Below are 20,682 nucleotides of genomic sequence, written 5' to 3'. Positions count from 1 at the left end.
TAAGTTTACAAATGCACGATAATATAGTCCAGATTAATTATAATTGTCAATAAAATAATTGTATAGGTATGGTTGAAACCAAATACGGGATATAAGGGAGAGCAAATAAAAATTAGGGCATAAAATATTAAATATATAATAATATTAAAGAGCTAACTGCTAATTGCCAAACAAGGACATTGCGAGATAGTTTCCCACTTCAATTTGTTGTGTGATTTGAATACTATTTTTGTCAATAAATTCCCAAAGTAGTTAATATGACTGGCTTAATCATATTTTTTTATTTTTTTTTAAAAAATTATTATTATTATTATTAAATATAGGTATACCTTTAGGTCATTTTACATGTTAATCTAAACAGCTTTTTTCAAATATCTTTTTATCAACCGTTGATATAATTCGCTGGTCAAATTCGCTAATAAAATCCGTTAACGCTAACCGCTAATTGCTGATTGTCAGACAAGGACATTGCTAGATAGTTCTCACTTCAATTTGTTGTATGATTTGAATACTCTCTTTGTCAACAAATCCCTCAAGTAGTTAATATGATTGACTTTATTATTTATATTTTTAAATTTGTTCATGGTATTAATAAAATACTTGGTAAATAAATATATAGCATTATTTTGTATTATAACTTTGATATTTAATTAAAAAATAGTGAACAAAAAAGATAATAGACAATGTAGTGAATATAATCAATTGATGAATTTGAATGTAAAGAATTTTTACATTGGAGAAAGATAAAGACAATATAACTAATAATATTATTTCTCTTAATTAATTTATTGATAATAATGAATAATGTTTTGTTTAATAAAGACATTGTACGGACAATGTAGCGAATATAATCAATTGATGAATTTGAATGTAAAGAATTTTTATATTGGAAAAAAATAAATACAATATAACTAATGAAATTATTTCCCTTATTTAATTTATTGATAATGAATAAATTTTTTTTTTTGAATAAAGACATTGTAGACACATAATTCTAAATTAAAGAAATGCATATGTATTATTTTTTGTTGTAGCTACTAAATTATTATTTAATTTAATAAGGGTAAAATAGAGTACTAATTATGCAAACTTTGAATGGGATAGAGTTCGAACCTAAGATCTTTCTTATTGAAATCAATGAATAAGTTAAAGGTGAACTAACAGAAATTAACGAAAAAGTTAATGGATAATCATATTCATTAAGGATAAATTAGGAAATCTTAAGGTAAAATTAAAATCTGATCAATCTGAGCCATTCATTTGATTAAAAAATTTGACCGCCATTTTTTCTACCCATTATAGGTCTAACTCTCTTAGACTGTTATTAGTGTATATATATATATATATATATATATATATATATATATATAGAATCGCACTCAGGTGCGAATGCTTCGCCCAGGCGCGAAATAGGAATGAATTCCGTTCGTCCACGTGTCTAGATCTAATGGATGGGAAACACTGATTTTTTTTAAAAATGCGGTGGCATTTTCGTAAATAATTGAACATCGAAGTGCAAGTAAAATGTATTACAAGTGCATGTAAAATGTATTATAGGTGCAAGTAAAAATTTACACTGAGCATCAATACTTAGTTGCACTTATAGTTCTAAGTAGTTGCACCTATAGTTCTAAGTAGTTGCACACATAATTATAAGTAGTTGCACCTAGGTGTATGAATGTTTGCGAGTGGTTTTTCGGGGTATTACTACCCGCTGAACTCAGATCAATGAATGTTAACAAGGCAAAATTACATGCACTTATAGGTGAAAGTAGGTGCACTTGTAAGTGATTTTACTTGCACTTCGATGTTCAATTATTTACGAAAATGCCACCGCATTTTTTTTAAGTTATTAGATCTGGACACGTGTCGCGCGCTGATTCGTTCGCATTTCCCTCCTGAGCACTTATTCGCACCTGAGTGCATCCCTATATATATATATATATATATATATATATATATATATATATATCAATGAATAAGTTAAAGGTGAACTAATAGAAATTAACGGAAAAGATAATATTTTACGGAAAAGTTAACGGATAATCATATTCATTAATGATAAATTAAGAAGTCTTAAGTAAAAATTAAAATCTAATCAATCTGAGCCGGAAAAGATAATATTTTACGGAAAAGTTAACGGATAATCATATTCATTAATGATAAATTAAGAAGTCTTAAGTAAAAATTAAAATCTTATCAATCTGAGCCGTTCATTTGATTAAAAAATTTGACCGCCATTTTTCTACCCATTATAGACCTAACTCTCTTAGACTCTTATTAGTATAGTAGATAGAAAATGACATTTTTCCCTGGATGAATTATACACTTATATTAAATTTTCTTCTTGAATTATTCATATATTGACATTAGTCCTCTCGATTATTTCAAAAGTGACTATTTATCCATCTTTTCATTAAATAAGTGTTTGGGATGTTAAAAATAAGATAAAACGGGTATTTCACTTGCGTTGTGATAATGATCTAAACATTATTCTTATTGAAGTTGTACTTAGCTTGTTATAATGGAGTAGTATTAGAGAGGGAAAGCAAATGATTTACTAGTTTTACGGTTTTAGCGATATTTTAAAAATCCCAAATACCTATTTAACGGAGGGGATAAATAACCACTTTTGAAATAATTGAGGAGACTAATATAGATATATGAATAATTTAAGAAAAAAATCGCCATATAATTAAGAGGGAAAATGTGTCATATTCTCTTTATTTTATTTAAAATTATTAAAATACATTAAAAATATACTAATTTTTAGTGGGATGATTGCCATGTTAGTGGTAACCAGAGGAACAAATCAATTTTGATTTAATTGTATAATTTTAGAGTGTTTAATGACTCGATCAATTGCACTTGGATGATCTAATTATATTTTCTTTTGTAGTTCAGTGCGGTATTTCATAATTAATCCTAGAAAATATTACAGGCCATTAATAATTATATATATATATATATATATATATATATATAAAATAATAATAATAATAATAATAATAATAATAATAATAAAAAAGAAGAAGAAAGTTTATGAGTGCAAACTTGTCCTATCAAGTGAAGAAAAAAAAACTTTTTTTCATAGAAAACAAAATAGAGTTAATACCCAAAATCGTCCTCGACTATAGTGGTTTTTCTCAATTTCGTCCTAAACGACTTTGGTGGCCTAATATCGTCCCAGACTTTTATGTTTCGCTCAATTTAGTCCTCCATTTGTTATTCCGTCAAATTGGTGTTAAATAAAGGGACAATTCAATAATGTCAATATTGATCTCTCTTTACTTTCAACTTGTGAAGTGCGAAATTCCTCTTTCTTGTACGAATTACACCCAGAATTACTCCCGAACATGCAAATCAAATTTTATATTCGCAGTTTTAGGAGTAATTCGTAAAAAAAAAAAGGGATTTCGCAGTTCACATGTCTATGAGTAAAGAGATGCCAATATTAAAATTACTGAATTGTCTATTTATTTAACACCAAATGGACAGAATAACAAATGAGGGACTAAATTGAGCAAAAATACAAAAGTCTGGGACTAAATTGAGCGAAACACAAAAGTCTGGGACGATATTAGGTCACCAAAGTCGTTTAGGACGAAATTGAGAAAAACCACTATAGTCAAGGACGATTTTGGGTATTAACTCAAACAAAATATATATTAATGTTTGTCTAATAAAACGTTTTCTTAAAATTAGAGAAATTTTACTTCCTTTTGGAAAATAAATTTCATGAATCAAACAATAAAAGATATATAGCGTTCTCTTAAATTATTTTAAAAAATTAACTTCCTTGAGAAATATATTTCATCCAATTAAGCATGTTATAAGTGTATGTAAAAGATGTCTTGTGGACTTAGAGCATCCACATTTGTTGGGGAGAATAGGTGGATAATGTAAGAGTGATTAGGAAAGAGAAGATGGGAGGGGAGAGAAAAAAAGGAAAAAAAAAAGAAAATTAAATTAAAAAAAAAAAATAATAATAAATAAAGACTGTCAAGCGCGCCTCTTGGCGCGCCTGACGCGTCTGGCGGGCGCGTGCACTGCTGTGGCGCTATGGTGACAGCCACACGTGGCTGTCACCAGTGATCCTTTAATGGTGAGTCCCACAATTTTCTGAAATCTTCCTTCATTTGCAGGCTGATTATTTTCACAAATAACTCCACCCCACATTTGTTATTATCCCTATTGAGAAGAATTCATTTGGGACTTGTGGGTGCCACTTTCATGCTCCAAATCAAACACTGCACGAAACTTCATGCTAATTATTGAAGTGGGTCACATTTAATTTCCAAAAGTATGTTTCTTGTAATAATGTTTCAACTTTTCGTCTGAAATTGGTGATTTCAATAAAAAGATAGCAGTCGTGTACAATTTTTCTATTGCAAATGCAGATGAAACCAATTTCACATTTGGCAGAAAACCAATATCTATGTACAGTGTCATGGTACCTGGGAGTTGTTGTTTTCAAGAGAAAAAGCTTCTTTTTTTTTTTTTTTTTTGAAGAAAGAGAAAAAGCTTCTTGACTTTATAAGGCTATCATTATTATATAATACTCTCTCACTTTTAAAAGTAGTTCTATTTTTACATTAATAAATTTACAATTTATTTAGTATTGACACAATGACACTACATCCTTACAAATCAAATCCATTATTAAAAATGAAATTTCAATATCACATGATTCACATCACTTTAAAACATTAACTCAACTTTTTTTAAAACAAATTGATGTGGAAGAGAGTATCACATCACATTAAAACATTAACTCAAAACTTTAAACATCCTCAATCATCCCTCATTGAGCTAGACTATGGCAATTTGAGAGCTATAAAAAGTTATTTGGGGGATCGGAGAAAAATAGCTATATGTCTTCTATGTTACCCATTGTTAGGATCAAACGCTTATCACTACGCCAACAGGTATAGCTGATATCGAAGGCACAACTTTATATATTTCCTTATAGATCGCCATTACATTTTCGAGAGGTAAGGTGTTGCACATGGCCATTTACCGACCTATGCTCAACAGTTCCCATATCACAACACTTGCCAATCTTAACTGCGCATACAGTTTTTGTTCTTAATGGGATTCGAACTCGATAGCGAATGACACAACTTTATTTCCTTATAAATCACGATCACATTATCGAGAGGCAGAATGCTGAATTTGACCTTTAATTTTACCATCAGTATCCGCTCAATAATCTTCCTAGCCACCAATTGATGATAGATTTTTCCCTTTTACCGACCTCCGCCCACTAAGACTCCTAACCACCAATTGATGGACTTGGCCCTTTACCGACTCAGTCCAACACCAATGATGCATAGGAAAGAATAGCCAAGAATCTTGCTTTTCTTATCCCATCTTTGTAATACGAAAGCAGCAAAAGAGGTCTTCACTTTCAAAATCCACCATAAAATGCAACACCACTGTATAATCTAAGTTGGGAACTGAACTATATATCATAAGAAATTCCATTCATATATATAATCTGATTTACAATATAAGAGTCAAGAAATAAAATTAATTATTTAGGAAAGACTGATGATATGATAAACTACATACTATAAGAATTAAGATGCATGGTAGATAGCAAGTATTAGTATAACTATCTTAATTTGTTCAAATTGAAGTGGAGCACTGAGTTCCCTGCTTAGAAATCAAGGGACCAGATGGCATGGAAACTCCAAAAGGCATCATGGCAACACAGTTTACATTAAACCTGTATTTCCCAGAAACCCAAGTCCCCACCTTCCATCTCAAATTCCCATTCACCTTAAGCATCAAAACTAACCTTCCAGCGCTCTGATCGCGCTGGACTTCATAGCTAAACGAAGGAGCCACGGGGAGGCCATTCCCAGCCACCAGGTAAGCCGAGAGAAGGTTAGATTCCTCGTGGCCTTGATAGAATGGTGGGAGAGAAGTATAGAGAGTGATCTGCTGCCCCTTGTAGGATGCATAAACTTGAATCTCATCGTAGTAGATACCCACTTTTGTGTTGGGATTCTTGGAGAGGAGGGTGAGTTGAATGGAGGAGTTGAGGAGGCGAGGAGACGAGAGGTTGAGCTGATAGATATCGGCTTGTGTGAGGGAGAAGTGTGGCTTGGAGGGGTGGAGAGTGAGCCAGACAAGGGTTATGATTGAGAGAATAGAGAGTAGCAATGTAAAGATGGTGAAGAAGATCTTGTTCTTGAATCTCAACTTTTGAATAATGCTCAAGTCTCTCTTGGCACAGTGTTTTGGAGACTTACTAATGTCTGTTATCTGAGACATATTTGCCAAGCTTGCAAGAAGCCAAGTAGCCGAGGAGGTGGCCTGGGATATAATAATATAAGGAGTATAGTTTACAATGCTAAGGAATAAGAGATGTTGGGGTTAAATAAAGGAAAGTCCTACCTCCTAATCATGCACAACTAGTGGTAGAAAGAAGCAATTATTTGCTTTTTGACTTACCAGATATTCTTGGTTAGTTGAGGTTGAGTGTGTGTGTGTGTATATATATATATATATATATATATATATATATATATATATATATATATGTGTGTGTGTGTGTGTGTGTGTGTGAATTTCTTAACTGCTAAGAATGTTGAGTAATCTCACTTTACTAAAATTTTGATCAATTTCGTTTTATTTTGGTATCTTTTAGTTGCTCAATCAGTTTGTGGACGTATCATGGACACAATTGTTTGGCTAATATTAATCACTTTGTTTCTAAATTCCTTTATGTTTATCACAATGTTTTGGATTTGTCCCGTATAGCAAAAAGTTTGATTATATTTCTAATAGAGGCCAGTTCAAATCGACAGTTATGCCATGGACTCGGATCCACCTTGCAAGGTGGAGTCAAGTAAAAAATATGCCCTAACTGTTGGCAAATTATTCTGTGGACTCAGGTCTATGACATAACTATTGCTAACTGTAACAGACACCTTTAAGCCCGTACCATATTCAGACTAATCTACATTCTCATTGGGCTGGCCCAATTAAGGGCAAAATGTTGACTAAATCGATTTTTTTATACGAGAGGGGGTTGGCACTTCCGACCTCCAATCGTTATACCCTACACCACGGCGCACATAGCACTGTGCGCCGCGCGCCTCCCAAAACGACGTCGTTTTGGGGTCGTTTTGGGAGGCGCGGAATTTGTATGTATTATGTTAATAGTTGATGTGTATTATGTTAAAAGTTTATGTTTATTATGTATTATGTTAGATTATGTGTATTATCTTTTAAAAAGAGTATGTATATTTTGTTATATAATTATGTACATTCATGTATACAATTATGTGTATTCTAGTATAACATTATGTACATTCTTGAATAGTGGGGTTTTTTTAAAGAAAAAACTACTGCCATTCACTGGGGCGGGAAATTTCAAAAAAAATAAATAAATTAAAACGACGTCGTTTTGCATCTGGGCGCATAGTGCAACGCGCGCCGTGGTGTAGGATATAAATTGCCTCCGACCTCTCTTAAAGGATGAGAGTGCCTGACCACTCAGGTTAACCAAGCTACTTCCCTATACACTTTCATTGTCTAATCGTTTTTAATATAATATTTCAACTCTTTGACGGTTTTAATTATATTTTTGTTTTTATATCTCCTAAAAAGATCACAATTATACCCTTTAAACCTTTAAATGAAATGGGTTCAAGACATCAAGCAACTCCAACAACTCCAACAAGTAAAAGACAAATACTTCTAGGTGGAAAGACTTTAAACACATGTCGCTTGCTTAACTCTGCCCAAAATTTTAAAGTCTATTAACACTTAATTAGCACAAAAATTTACTTCTCTATTAATATACATTGATCTACTAAAAGATTTTAGTGTTAATTAAGATGTATATTACATATATATCCCTTACTTTTCATTCCCAAACATGATAATTGACCATTAATATTTAGTAAGGAGACTTTTTTTTTTCCCCTTTTGTTTGTTTGTCCTTTCAATCCCAATCGTTAATGTAGAGATAGTGATTGGGGATCACTAATAATGGCGATTTGCTTCTCTTTTCCGATGTAGGGTTGAGACATATCCTACCATGAATATACATACACTTGTGGGATCTATGGGTATCGTCATGCAAAGTTTCACAATAAAGTATATCTCCAAAGTTTTGCTCTTACTTTAATTTGTTAAATGTGATGATGGGGGTTGAGTGAAATAGAAGCTACATAGTAGATAATGGATACCGGGATATCTTTTTGCTCCCATGCATCTAGAATCCCAAGGTGGAACACTTTTTGGAATAATTGGAAATTTTAAAAAAATAAAAAAATTGAGGCTTTAAAGTGTCCAGAGATAGAATAGTAATTGCTTAATTTTCATAATTTTAATTTTCTATTCCTTTTCAAAAAATAATTATAAATGATATAATATTTTTTAAAAAATACTATATATTTTTATCAAAATGTCTATTAATTTTTTGTTTATTATATTGTTTATGAATTTTTATTAAATAATGAAAGGAAGTTAAGATTATAAAATTACTAAACTGTCCTTGATTACTTAATTATATGACTAAATGTAGCCAAATTAAAATTTAAAAATACAACAATAGGGGCTAGACTAAGCAAGACAAAACGTTGAAATTTCTCTCCCTTATTATTAGCCTTTCCACTTCATTGGAATAACAAATTATATTATGTATTATGATCTACATTGCGATATGGGTAATTGATAAATGTTTATTTTTGTATATTGAATATTCATTTTAAATGTATTGGAAGTTCATTCTTTGGAAATATACTTAAAATGGACATTCACTACACAGAAAATGAATATTCAATGCACTAAAAATGTACATTGCATATACTAATAATGAACTTTATGTCAATGACCCATCTTGTAAGGTGAACCATAGTCCATATGTATAATGATTGCATTGGAATAAAGTCCTCTTTGACTTTCACTACTAATAGATCGACAAATTATTGTATGGACCGTGGTCCACATAACTGTGTGGATAGGACCAAGGTCCAAAACAACTCGTTTTGATGTTAAAAATAAATTCCTTACTCCGCGAGCTGCATGTTAGAATAATGAAAATTTTAGGGTAAGATAATGTATTTTATGAGTTATAATAATGTACTTTATGTATTAGAATAATGTATTTTATGAGTTGGAATAGAAATGAGATATATGGGCAAGTATATGAGCCTAGTAAGTAGTAACTCAATATCTTCAAGCAAATTCATCAACCCTGTAATTCCTCTGTGAAAGGAATATTCCTTTCCGGAAGTAATTCACCTCAATGCCTAAAAAAATACTTCAACAATCCCAAATCTTTAGTGCGAAACATATCTTTAAGAAAGGATTTAAGTGCATCAATCCCTTCGACATAATCCCCTATTATCATTATATTATTAACATACACTATCATAAAATACATTTATTGTTAGTATGTTTACAAAATACAATATGATCACAACCACTCTTACGCATACCAAACTCAACAAGTGCACTAAATGTCCCAGACCATACAGGCAGAGACTACTTTAGGCCATACAAGGACTTCTTCAATGTACATAGCTTGCCAAACACCCCCTCCCCTTGAGTAATAAAGATGAGAACTGTATAAACTGTATTAGATGAACGATGCATTCAAAAAAAAGTATTAGATGAACGATAATTACAACTGTACATATTGATAGAATATATACAAGAGAGAATCATAGGATGACTAGGATAGGGAGTCAAAATGTGACTCAAATACAAAGAGTCTTAATACTCCCCCTCAAGTACATGGTATACTAGTAACATATAGCTTGTCTCTAAGAAAAGAAAATATAGAGTTAGGTAAAGCTTTTGTAAATATGTCTGCAAGTTGATCTTTTGTGGAGATAAAATTAACTTCAATGTCTCCAGAAGTAACTTTATCTCGAACGAAGTGATATTCAATTTTCGCGTGCTTGGTACGAGCATGGAAGATGGAATTTGCACACATATAAGTAGCACCAAGATTGTCACACCATAACTTTGGAATAGATGTACTTGACACTTTAATCTCTCGCAGCAAGGAGACTATCCACGTAACTTCGGCACAGACATCTACTCGGTCGAGTGGCGACGAAAGACGGCGCAGCAACCAGCTACTCGGCGGGCTGTGTGCGCCCGTTAGAAGTACCCGCGGGGTCCATGGACTCGTGAGGGTCTCCCGCGGGCGGGACTGGCGGGACCTCTCCACCCGCCGGTTTCTCTTGTGGAGCCGTCATCACAGCAATAGCAGTGTCATGTAGGATCGATTCTGCCCATAGAGTGGTTTGAGGAGTCTGTGGTGTCTGCAAAATACTTTTAGTAGCAAATGGAAAGATAGCCTCATCAATCCACACATGTCTGCACACATAAACCTTATTAGTCTGTAAGTCCATGCACCTATAACCCCGGAATGACTCAAGATAACCTAGAAAGACACAGGGAGAATCTGTAGGACATCTTGTGGCGATTATATGGTTGCAAATATGGATAACATAGGCACCCAAAGACACGAAGAAAAGAGTAGGATGGAGCGGATTTATGCAACTTATGGTGAAGACTGAAGTTATTTAAAATACTAGATGACATTCTGTTAATTAAATATACAGCACTCTCAAAAGCAAAATCTCATAATTTATACATAACAGAGGCACGAGCCATGAGAGTTAGACCCGTTTCAACTATGTGTCTATGTTTTCTTTCGACAGGACCATTTTGTTCATGAGTGTAGGCACAAGATTGTTTATGAGTGATTCCTAACTAGGGATGGCAATTTCAATCCGACCCGTGGATATCCACCTGAATCCACCCCGCATGGATCGGGTTTTTTTGGGTGATGGTGGGTGGTGGGTAGGGGGTGGGTCTTAAAAAAGAAAACCCGCGGTGGGTCGGGTTGGATTCGGGTTCTATGTACAAGACCCGCCTAGAACCCCACCCGACCCACCATGTGTGTGTGTATATATATATATATATATATATAATAGTAAAATAAATACTAGTATGTAGTTATTTATAATAGTTTATATAACTCCGTGTATCTTTTTACTATTTTTTATATCAAAACTACTAAGTTTATTTTTAAAAATTAACAATTTAGTTATTATATTTAAATATTTCCATTATTTATGTTTTAGTATCACTAATGGATTTTATTTTTTTATTATGTGTAAATAATTTAAATATTATTTTTGAAAAACATAATAAGATGATAAGTGGTGGATACCCGTAGTGGGCACCCGCACTCGGTGGGGGTGGGGGTGGGTTCTGAAAAAGTCCACCCGATGCGGGTTAGAGGTGGGGGTGGGTGGAGAAAATATAAGGTGGGTCGGGTGATGGATGTAGCCCTCCCCGACCCACACCCGACCCATTGTCATCCCTATTCTTAACTGGAAAAAGGAGTGGTGTAATTTTGTTTATTCAGCTCCTAGGTCAGATTGAATGGATTTAATTTTTCTAATGAAGGAACGCTCAACCATAGTACCGAATTTTTTAAAGAAATGGCATAAAGATCAAATTTTAAGTAAATATATTTTAGGAGGAATATAGTATTTATATGAAAAACTATATAAAAGTTAATGATATTAATTTTTTAATAGAAATAAAAAATTCTTGTGTGCTTTCAAAAAAATAAATAAATAAATAAAATTCTGGTGCAATGAGATGTAATGTTAATTTTTATATTATTTTCTCTGTTATATTACTATTCATAAATTCTTTTCAAATTTGCTTATTCTTTCTTCTTTTCCCTTTAAATTTTCTGCACATCTATAAATAACATCATTAAATATAATAAGTTGTAAATTGTGCTTACTTTTTTTACGATTATTTTCAATATTACATGTCTTCAATTCATTATACATAATATATTAATTATTATTTATATCAGTTTTCTCCTTTATACTTTTTTAAAAAAAAATTTCTTGTAATATATAGTTACACTATACGTGTTTATAACTAAGTTTTAAGTATAGGACCAAACTTTTAAATAGAATAAACGCAAACACTAATTAGTTGATATGGGAAAATAAAATAAAAGAATATTGAAGACATGATTAGAAAACTTGGGTCATTCTTAATTAATACTGGGTAATGATTTAGGTTTGTACAAACTAAAAGAGGATGAAGACATATATGGAGATCGAATCTGAAGAAAATGACTTCTACAGAAGGCTGTGGGGCTGCCGTGTCGAACTCACCCTGTAAAGCATTTGCTGTTTACTTTTTGGTTAAGGAAAGTGCCCGAAAGTAGTATTTTTTGCTCCTTTTGTTTATTTTTTAATATTGATAGAGAAATAAGATAAGCACCCGACCTGGGCCACCAACAAGTACTTGACCCGGAACAACATCAAGAAATCTAACGGGCAAAATCATTTACTGCGGGATCATTTACCACTACTGGAAATTATGGAATTTCCGATCACCTGAAAGTGATCTGAAATCAAGTCGAAAGTCTTGTTCCGATCACTTTTGGTATCCGGAAAAACCTTTGTTGCTATTTCCGACCATTTTTTGATATCAACTTGATTTAAGATCACTTTCAGGTGGTCGGAAATTCTATAATTTCCACTAGATACTACCGCTCATCATTCCAGACAAGGTTTAAGAGAAATAAAGTGTTCGGCTTCTCATTATGATGTAACCGTTATTTATGACTGAGGCTGGTATAAGTAGGGAATTCTTGGCTGAGCAGCGACATTCTATTTCTTGTACCAAAACACTTAGGCAATACAACTTGTAGTCATCGATTATATTCTTCGATAATATATTTACCGTCAAATATCATCAAAGGGTCAATAGGAGCTGGCTATATGGCATCATTCATTTTTGTGATATATGATACAAAAATTTAATGGTTAGTCTTGTGTAAAACTTCCTCACATAAGACAGATAATATTTTTTAATGAAAATATTATATTTTTATACTGACTCATAAACAAATACTCTGTATTCAATTTTTGTTAAAAGATACTGGGGGCGTTTGTCAATTAACTGATAATGGATAGTTGATACTTTATTGTGTTAGCTGGTTTGACTAGCAAATAGTATTAGCTGGTTATAGAAACATGTTTGATAAATTAGCGATTCACTCTTAACTGATTAAATGTAAATTGAAATATAAAGGCATAAGTATATTGTGCTATTTACGTAAGTCTTAAAGTAGTTTTTACAATTTATTGTTATCGTTGTATTATTATTAATTACAATATATATATATATATATATATATATATATATATATATATATATAAAGAAAAAAAATACATTTGAAAACAAAATAAGAAGCAAAAATACTTTTGAAAAAGATTTATTTTTAATAGGCGCTGTGTCTCTATGATAAAGGAAATATGATGACTTGATGATCAGCAATTAGATGTTTAATTACCTTAATTATTTAGCTAAATGCATTAATGAATTTGACCAATTAATTCTTCTAAAAGGTTGAACTCCAACCCGGGCAACTTGACCAATTAATTACATTAACCATTAGTTGTTTGAATTTAACTTGAATTGCAAAGTGACATTTAAAGATATTTCGTATTTTTCATTTAACGATATTATTAGTACATTTAAGGAGGTATGTGTAAAATTAGAAGGAATGCCTTTTATTACATTCCAAAAATTAAAAAAATAATAATAAAGAACTTTTAAAATAAAACATATATAGTCAAAACATTTGAGATAAAATAAAAAGTTGTTTACGAAATACTAAAGTTAACTTTTTGACCTAGACAAATTGATCGTCAAAATATCTTTAATGTTGTTTAGTCCCTAAAGCACTCTTTCCTCTCACCATAAAGTAATAACATTTAAAAAAAAAAAATTGTATTGTTTAGCATGTAAAATTTACATACAATCGAGGTCATGGTTTATTGGTTTTGACCATTAATTTATTTTCTAGGTTTAGTGTACCACTTTCATTAGAATAGTTATTTGGACATGCAATCCCTAGCTAAATTAGTCGAAGATTAATAATTACAATATTTTAAGTTTGACATTCTATGAGAATTGTTTATTAGTTTTAAATTCTTTAGCGTATCATATTGAACATCATTGAAGTTTCCAGCAATATATGTGCAATCATATATAATTCTTATTTTCTACGTTTATCGTATTCTTTTTCTAGGGTGTGTTTAAAAGCTAGGAAGAGTCATTTTCCAGAAAATATTTTTATTTATAGTGTTTGGTTGCATTTTAATTAGAAAATTGTCTTAGTGTTTTGGTTCTTTTTTCGGAAAATGAGAAGAACTGTATAATTAAACCCTTTACATTTTTGTTTAGAATATAACAACATTTATAATAATAATATAAATGGTGGTAGTGTGGTGGTGTTGGTGGTAGTGTTGTGGTGGTGGTGATGGTAGTGTGGTATTGGTAGTGGTAGTGTGGTGGCGTTGGTTGCGATGGTGGTGGTGGTGGTGGCAGTAGTGGTCGTAGTGATGATGGTAGTGGTGGTGGTGGTGATGGTAGTGTTAGTGGTGGTGATGGTGGTGGTGGTGGTAGTGTTAGTGGTGGTGGTGGTGGTGGTGGTGGTGGTGGTGTGATGGTGGTGGTAGTGGTAGCTAGTGGTTGTGATAATGGTAGTGGTGGTTGTGGTCTGGTACGATGGTGAAAATGGTGGTGGCAGTGGTGTTGATGGTGATTGTGGTGGTGGTAATGGTGTGGTGTTGGTGTGAAAATTGGTAAATGACATCATATGCTCTTTAAGAAATTAACAACCCTTCTCCCCTTATTTATTTATTTTGTGAGTCTAACTATTTCATATCACCCTATAATCTTCATTTTTCTATAATTAATAATTTCAACTTTATAGAAAATGTTTGAGAAAATTTAGAATAGATACTACTCCGTACTTTGTAAATAATAATGAGTATTTCACACACACACACACATATATTCTAATTTCAATTTTAAAATAAGATAATTTAAATAACGAAATAAAATATTTTTTTTGATTTTATAAAATAAAATTTCATAAATTTAATTTAAGCAATTAAACTTGAAATTTCATAAAAATATTAAATATCTATACGAGTGGAATTTAAATTAAACTTGAAATTTAATACATAAATAAAAAAAAATACAAAATCATAAATAAAATAAAAATACAAAAGCATAAATAAAATGAAAAATTACATTGAATTATTGTGGATATATCTTCTATATGATATTGTCGCGAACTATTTTGTGATTTCCTAGTTGTCTTTCGTCATTTATGAAGTATCTTTATTCAATATTTCAAATTCCATTACCCCCGCGTCTTTCTTTTGCCAATGCGCTCCTTTCTTTTTGTAGCAACGATTTTTTCTATTGCCATTGCGTATTTATCAATTCTTGCTCCTAGTCGATCGATAGCGGGTTCAGAATTTTCCACTTTGCCTTTATCTTTCCTCTTGGCAGCCTTTTATCCAATAGGACAAAATTAATACTATCATATTCAATTGCAGCGGGCATGTATTGTTTGGGTGATGACGTTTTCGATTTTTTTGTTGTGCGCATACTAGATGACATATCGGAATCTAAAGACATCATTGAATAATGGCGACTCATTAAGGACGTTTATTTCATCACGAGATCCTGCAACCCCTAACAATACGTGCCAAATACACAAGTCGTGTGGTATGATCGCTTCAAGCATAATAGTTGGTACTTTGTGATCACCGGGTGTGAATTGTCCCTTACAAGCTACTGGGTAATTTTGTCACTCCCAATGTATACAATCAAGACTTCCCAACATTCCAGGGAAGCTATTTCTTTGTTTGTGCATGTGAACTAATTGTTAGATATCGGCTGCGGTGGATCTTCACAAGCATTGGCCTCCAAATACTTGTAACACAGCACGACAAACACCCATACATAGATACTCATCCATTACATCAGCTGGTGACCCATATACTAACTAACGAAAGACAGCAGTGCATTTCTGAAGTGGTGATAAACTTCAATTCTTCTTACGGTAGCATCCACCCGTTCTTGAAATAATTTAAACCCACCCTCTACTGCATGAACTATACGCAAAAACAAATGTTTTCACATTCAATATTACGGAATTGAATTGAGAAAAGAAAAGAAAAGGCCCTCTTACTCAGCCTTAGAACCTGAGAACTTGGAAAGAGAACCTTACAGAGAGTTTTCATACAATGCTTGGCAATGTAACAGTGCTTCTGTGTATAAAACTAAGCTAACAGAATACTAATCTTCTAACTGCCTTAACTGCTAACTACTAAGGGGATTAACTAACTAACTAACTAGATATTAATCCTCTAATACCCCCCGCAAGCTGGAGTATACATAAAATATAATCCCAGCTTGGAAACAAACTTCTAAAACACCATTGGTTGTAGGGGCTTAGTAAACATGTCTGCTGTCTGGCTTTCAGTAGGAACATGCAGCAACTTTATGACTCCTTTTTGGATCTTTTCCCTTATCAAATGACAGTCGATCTCTACATGCTTGGTTCTTTCATGAAAGACAGGGTTTTCTGCCATGGCAATGGCAGACTTACTATCAGAAAACAATACAGCTGTGTCTTTCAAGCAGACCTCTAAGACTTCAAAAAGGTAGAACAACCACTGCATTTCACAAGTAGCAAGGGCAAGAGCTCTATATTCAGCTTCAGATGGTGACCTTGAAATGGTATTTTGCTTTTTAGACTTCCAAGATATTAGAGCATCTCCTAAAAAAACATAGAAGCTAGTGACAGACTTCCTTGTATCAGGGCAAGTTGCCCAATCTGAGTCAGCAAATCCTCTTACTTTGAGCTGGGAATTTGCAGGAAAGAACAAGCCTTGTCCAGGGGAATTCTTGATGTATCTTAGGACCCTGTGAGCTGCCTGCAAATGAAGAGTAGCGGGGCTGTCCAAGAATTGGGATAATTGCTGTACAGCAAAGCAGATATCAGGCCTAGTGATAGTTAAATACAACAGTTTTCCTACCACTTTCCTGTACTGGGAGTTATCCTCAAGATCTGTACCTCCATCCTTTGAGAGTTTGTTGGTCTGAACCATGGGGCATCTCACAGGTTTGCTCTCAAGGGAGCCTGTGTCTTGCAATAGATCTAAGGCATATTTTCTTTGTGTTATAGATATTCCTGTGTGATTTCAGGCAACCTCAAGTCCTAGAAAGAACTTCAATTTACCCAAATCCTTAATCTGAAAAACTGTATGCAAGTGATCTTTAATCTGCTGTATCTGATCCTTGTTAATGCTGGCCAGAACTATATCATCCACATATACCAGTAGTGCCACAAAACTACTGCCTGATCCCCTAGTAAACAAGGAATTGTCACACACTGCTTGTTTGAACCCCATGTGAAGCAGTTCAGTAGTCAGTCTAGCATTCCATTGTTTACTTGCATGTTTTAGGCCATAAAGAGACCTATTTAATTTGCAAACTTGTCCAGGCTGCTTAGGAACAAAGCCTGGGGGAAGGATCATATAAACTTCTTCTTGGAGATCTCCATGAAGAAAAGCATTGTTGACATCAAGTTGGTGTAACTCCCATTGTTTGACAGCTGCCACAGCCAGCAAGGTCCTGATAGTAGTGATTTTAGCCACTGGACTGAAAGTATCTACATAGTCAATTCCACAAGTTTGGGTGTACCCCTTTGCAACCAACCTGGCCTTGCACCTTTCAACTGTCCCATCAGGTTTATACTTGACTTTGTAAACCCATCTACACCCTATTGGTTGCTTGAAGGGTGGTAATGTTGTCAATTCCCATGTATTGTTGGCTTGCAAAGCCTCTATTTCTGCCTGCATAACAATCCTCCAACATTCATGCTGAATGGCTTCATTGTAAGACTTGGGCTCTTTGATCCCAAGAATATTGGTGGCAAAGGTTCTGAAACTTGGGGATAGCTTTTCATAAGACAGGACAGTGGATAGGACATGAGGAGAAGTCCTATAAGTAGATAAGTTGCAGTTATAATCCTTGAGATAGCCAGGTCTTGAAGTCTGTCTGCTAGACCTCCTAGGCTGTGGATTGAGCTGTGGCTGTAGAGAAATGATCCTTGAATCTGAATTAGATTGTGGTGAAGCAGACTGTTCTAAATCAGCATTATTTTGAGCAAGACTGGGTACAGAATCATCAGGTTCTGTGGGGGCACACTCACTTCTTATTTCTTCCCTTTGAACACTCTTTTGCAGACTTTCTTCTATGTTGCTGTTATCACTTGGGAAAATAAGATCCTGACAGGATCCTTGAACATCCATCTGATTTGCTACTTTGTATGGGAAGATGCTTTCATAAAACACCACATCTCTTGAAATAAACACTTCCCTAGTGTTTAAATCAAACAGTTTGTATCCCTTTACCCCATTTGGATAGCCAAGAAACAAACACTTTCTAGCTCTAGGTAAGAACTTCCTTTGATATCCCTTCTGAACAGCAGCATAAGCTAGGCAACCAAAAACTTTGAAGTGACAATATTGTGGAGCCTTTTTGAACAGGACCTGATGTGGAATCTAACCTTTTAAAGCTGCTGAAGGGAGTTTGTTAATGATGTACACATCATGTAGTATGCAATCTCCCCAAAAACTTTCAGACAAGCATGCTTGGAACTTAAGAGCTCTTGCAACTGCTAGAATTTGACCATGTTTTCTCTCAACTACACCATTTTGCTGTGGTGTATAAACACATGTTGATTGGTGGATGATGCCATTCTCTTGGTAGAAACTTCCCATCTTGAACTCTTGTCCATTATCTGTTCTTATGCACTTGACCACTTTCCCAAACTGTGTCTTAGTAAGAGCACAGAAATTCTGAACCAGTATTCTGGCTTCAGCTTTGTGTCTCATCAAATAAACCCATGTTGCCCTGCTATAGTCATCCACAAGGGTTAAAAAATACTTGTGCCCATACATAGTGTGTGTATGATATGTCCCCCCAGATATCAATGTATACAAGATCAAAGCAATCATTGGAAACAGTTGAACTGTTAGTGAAGGGCAGTCTTTTTTGCTTGGCTAGATGGCATATATTGCAAACATCCTCTTTATTTATTTTCAAATCCATGTCATACAGAGGTAATTGTTTCAATTTTTCATAGGAAAAATGTCCTAATCTAGCATGCCAAATTCTACTGGAAATACAAACATTGGCCTTAACATGCTCTACTTAATTGAAGACAGAAAAATCAGGTTTTACAAGATGATATAACCCTCTCTGCAGTCTAGCCAATCCAATCATCCTCCCACATCCCTGATCCTGTATAACACACAAATCATCATACAGTAGCAATTTGCACTTGGAAGCTCTAATTAATTCACTAATAGAGATCAAGTTATAGTGGAATCCAGGGACACAGAACACATTCTCTAAAACCAAGCTGTCAGCACAAATAGATCCAACATGTGTGATTTTAATCTTATCACCATTGGGTAATTCAACAAACATGCCTTCAACTACCTTAGCATTGGTCAGTATATCAGGTTTGCAAACAACATGATGTGTAGCCCCACTATCTAATATCCAATTAGAAGGTTTAGAATGAGTACCTTCCATCTGTAGATTGGGAGCAAATTGGCAGCAATCAAATTGGTTTGGGGTGCTATCCCTTCAGATCCACTGAGAGGTGATGAGCTTTGAACTTTACAATCCCTCTGCAAGAGCTGTCTAAGCATTCTAAATTCATCCTGACTGAAAGTCAGGGATCCATTTTCACCAGGATGTTCATCAGATGTAAACTGCACTTGGTTAGCAGAACTAACATTTCTACTTCTTGGTTTCCACCCAGGTGGATAACCATGTTTCTTGTAACATTTCTTTGCTGTATGTCCAGTGAACCCACAATAAGAGCAGATAGGTTTCTTGTTACCATTTGAGTAAGACTTCTTGAAACCTGAACCATTCCCTTGAGTAAGGAGAATGCTGCCTCGCTTCTTGGATCTGCAAGTCTGCTGTTCCACAGTTAAACCTCCTCTCTTGTTGTTGAATCATCATAAAGGCCTCATCAACAGTGGGGAGGGGTTTAGTCATCATTATCTGGGATTGGACAGAGGCATAGGTCTCATTGAGACCTCTTAAGAAAACTGAGAGATTATCACTCTCTAAATGCTGCTGCAAAGTATCTAACAGGACACAATTGCACATCCTCTCACACTTGCAAGTAGGCAGAGGTCTAATAACTTGAAGTTCATCCCATAAACTCTTTAACTTTGCAAAATAAGCACTTACAGTTAGATCACCTTGTCTAATTTGATGAATCTCAGCATGCAGATCGGAGATTCTGAAGATATCTGCCTCGCTGAACCTAGACTTCAATGTGGTCCATATCTTCTCGGCTGTTCCTACCCAAAAGACTGTCTGCGCGATTTCTGGGGAGATCGACCTCATAATCCAAGTTGACACCATGTTATTGCATCATTTCTAGTAAGGAAATTTCACTTCTCCTACACTTGGCACAGCAATGGTGCCGTCAACAAACCCTAACTTGTTCTTGGACAGCAACGCCATCTCCATTGCCCTGGCCCAGGGATGATAATTCCGGCCATTAAGGACTGAAGAGACAAGGACGAGCGAGGGATTCTCACTCGGATGTAGGAAGAAAGGACTACCAGCGTCATTTGGATCGAAATTCACTCCGGTAGTGTTAGGATTGCTCGATGGTGCCGCAGCCGGCGGAGGAGCTGTTGCGGCTGCTTGTGGTCTGATCGGTGCGCCGTTCCAAGCCATGACTGCAGCTCAGCGCTCTGA

General features: G+C 34.2%; 3 protein-coding genes across 3 annotated transcripts; all 3 read right to left on the bottom strand.

Annotated features, from left to right (window-relative positions):
- Positions 1-5,469: 5,469 nt before the first annotated feature.
- On the bottom strand, positions 5,470-17,882 carry LOC109175049 (NDR1/HIN1-like protein 12). The gene is made up of 2 exons (XM_019324306.1): positions 17,877-17,882; positions 5,470-6,324 (listed from the first exon to the last, which is right to left on the bottom strand). The coding sequence occupies exon 2, from the start codon at positions 6,280-6,282 to the stop codon at positions 5,632-5,634; it is 651 nt and encodes a 216-aa protein (XP_019179851.1). The 5' UTR covers positions 6,283-6,324; positions 17,877-17,882; the 3' UTR covers positions 5,470-5,631.
- On the bottom strand, positions 16,311-16,994 carry LOC109175035 (uncharacterized mitochondrial protein AtMg00810-like). The gene has a single exon (XM_019324293.1). The coding sequence runs from the start codon at positions 16,992-16,994 to the stop codon at positions 16,311-16,313; it is 684 nt and encodes a 227-aa protein (XP_019179838.1).
- A 1,222-nt stretch (positions 17,883-19,104) lies between the features above and the next one.
- On the bottom strand, positions 19,105-20,340 carry LOC109175034. Its single transcript, XM_019324292.1, has 3 exons — positions 19,829-20,340; positions 19,485-19,626; positions 19,105-19,395 (listed from the first exon to the last, which is right to left on the bottom strand). The coding sequence occupies exons 1-3, from the start codon at positions 20,338-20,340 to the stop codon at positions 19,105-19,107; spliced, it is 945 nt and encodes a 314-aa protein (XP_019179837.1).
- Positions 20,341-20,682: the final 342 nt, after the last annotated feature.

Source organism: Ipomoea nil, unplaced genomic scaffold (assembly GCF_001879475.1).
Source record: "Ipomoea nil cultivar Tokyo-kokei standard unplaced genomic scaffold, Asagao_1.1 scaffold0681, whole genome shotgun sequence".
Lineage (NCBI taxonomy): Eukaryota > Viridiplantae > Streptophyta > Magnoliopsida > Solanales > Convolvulaceae > Ipomoea > Ipomoea nil.
The sequence above is the reverse complement of the archived record's forward strand: the minus strand, read 5'-3'. Positions and strand labels throughout refer to the sequence as shown.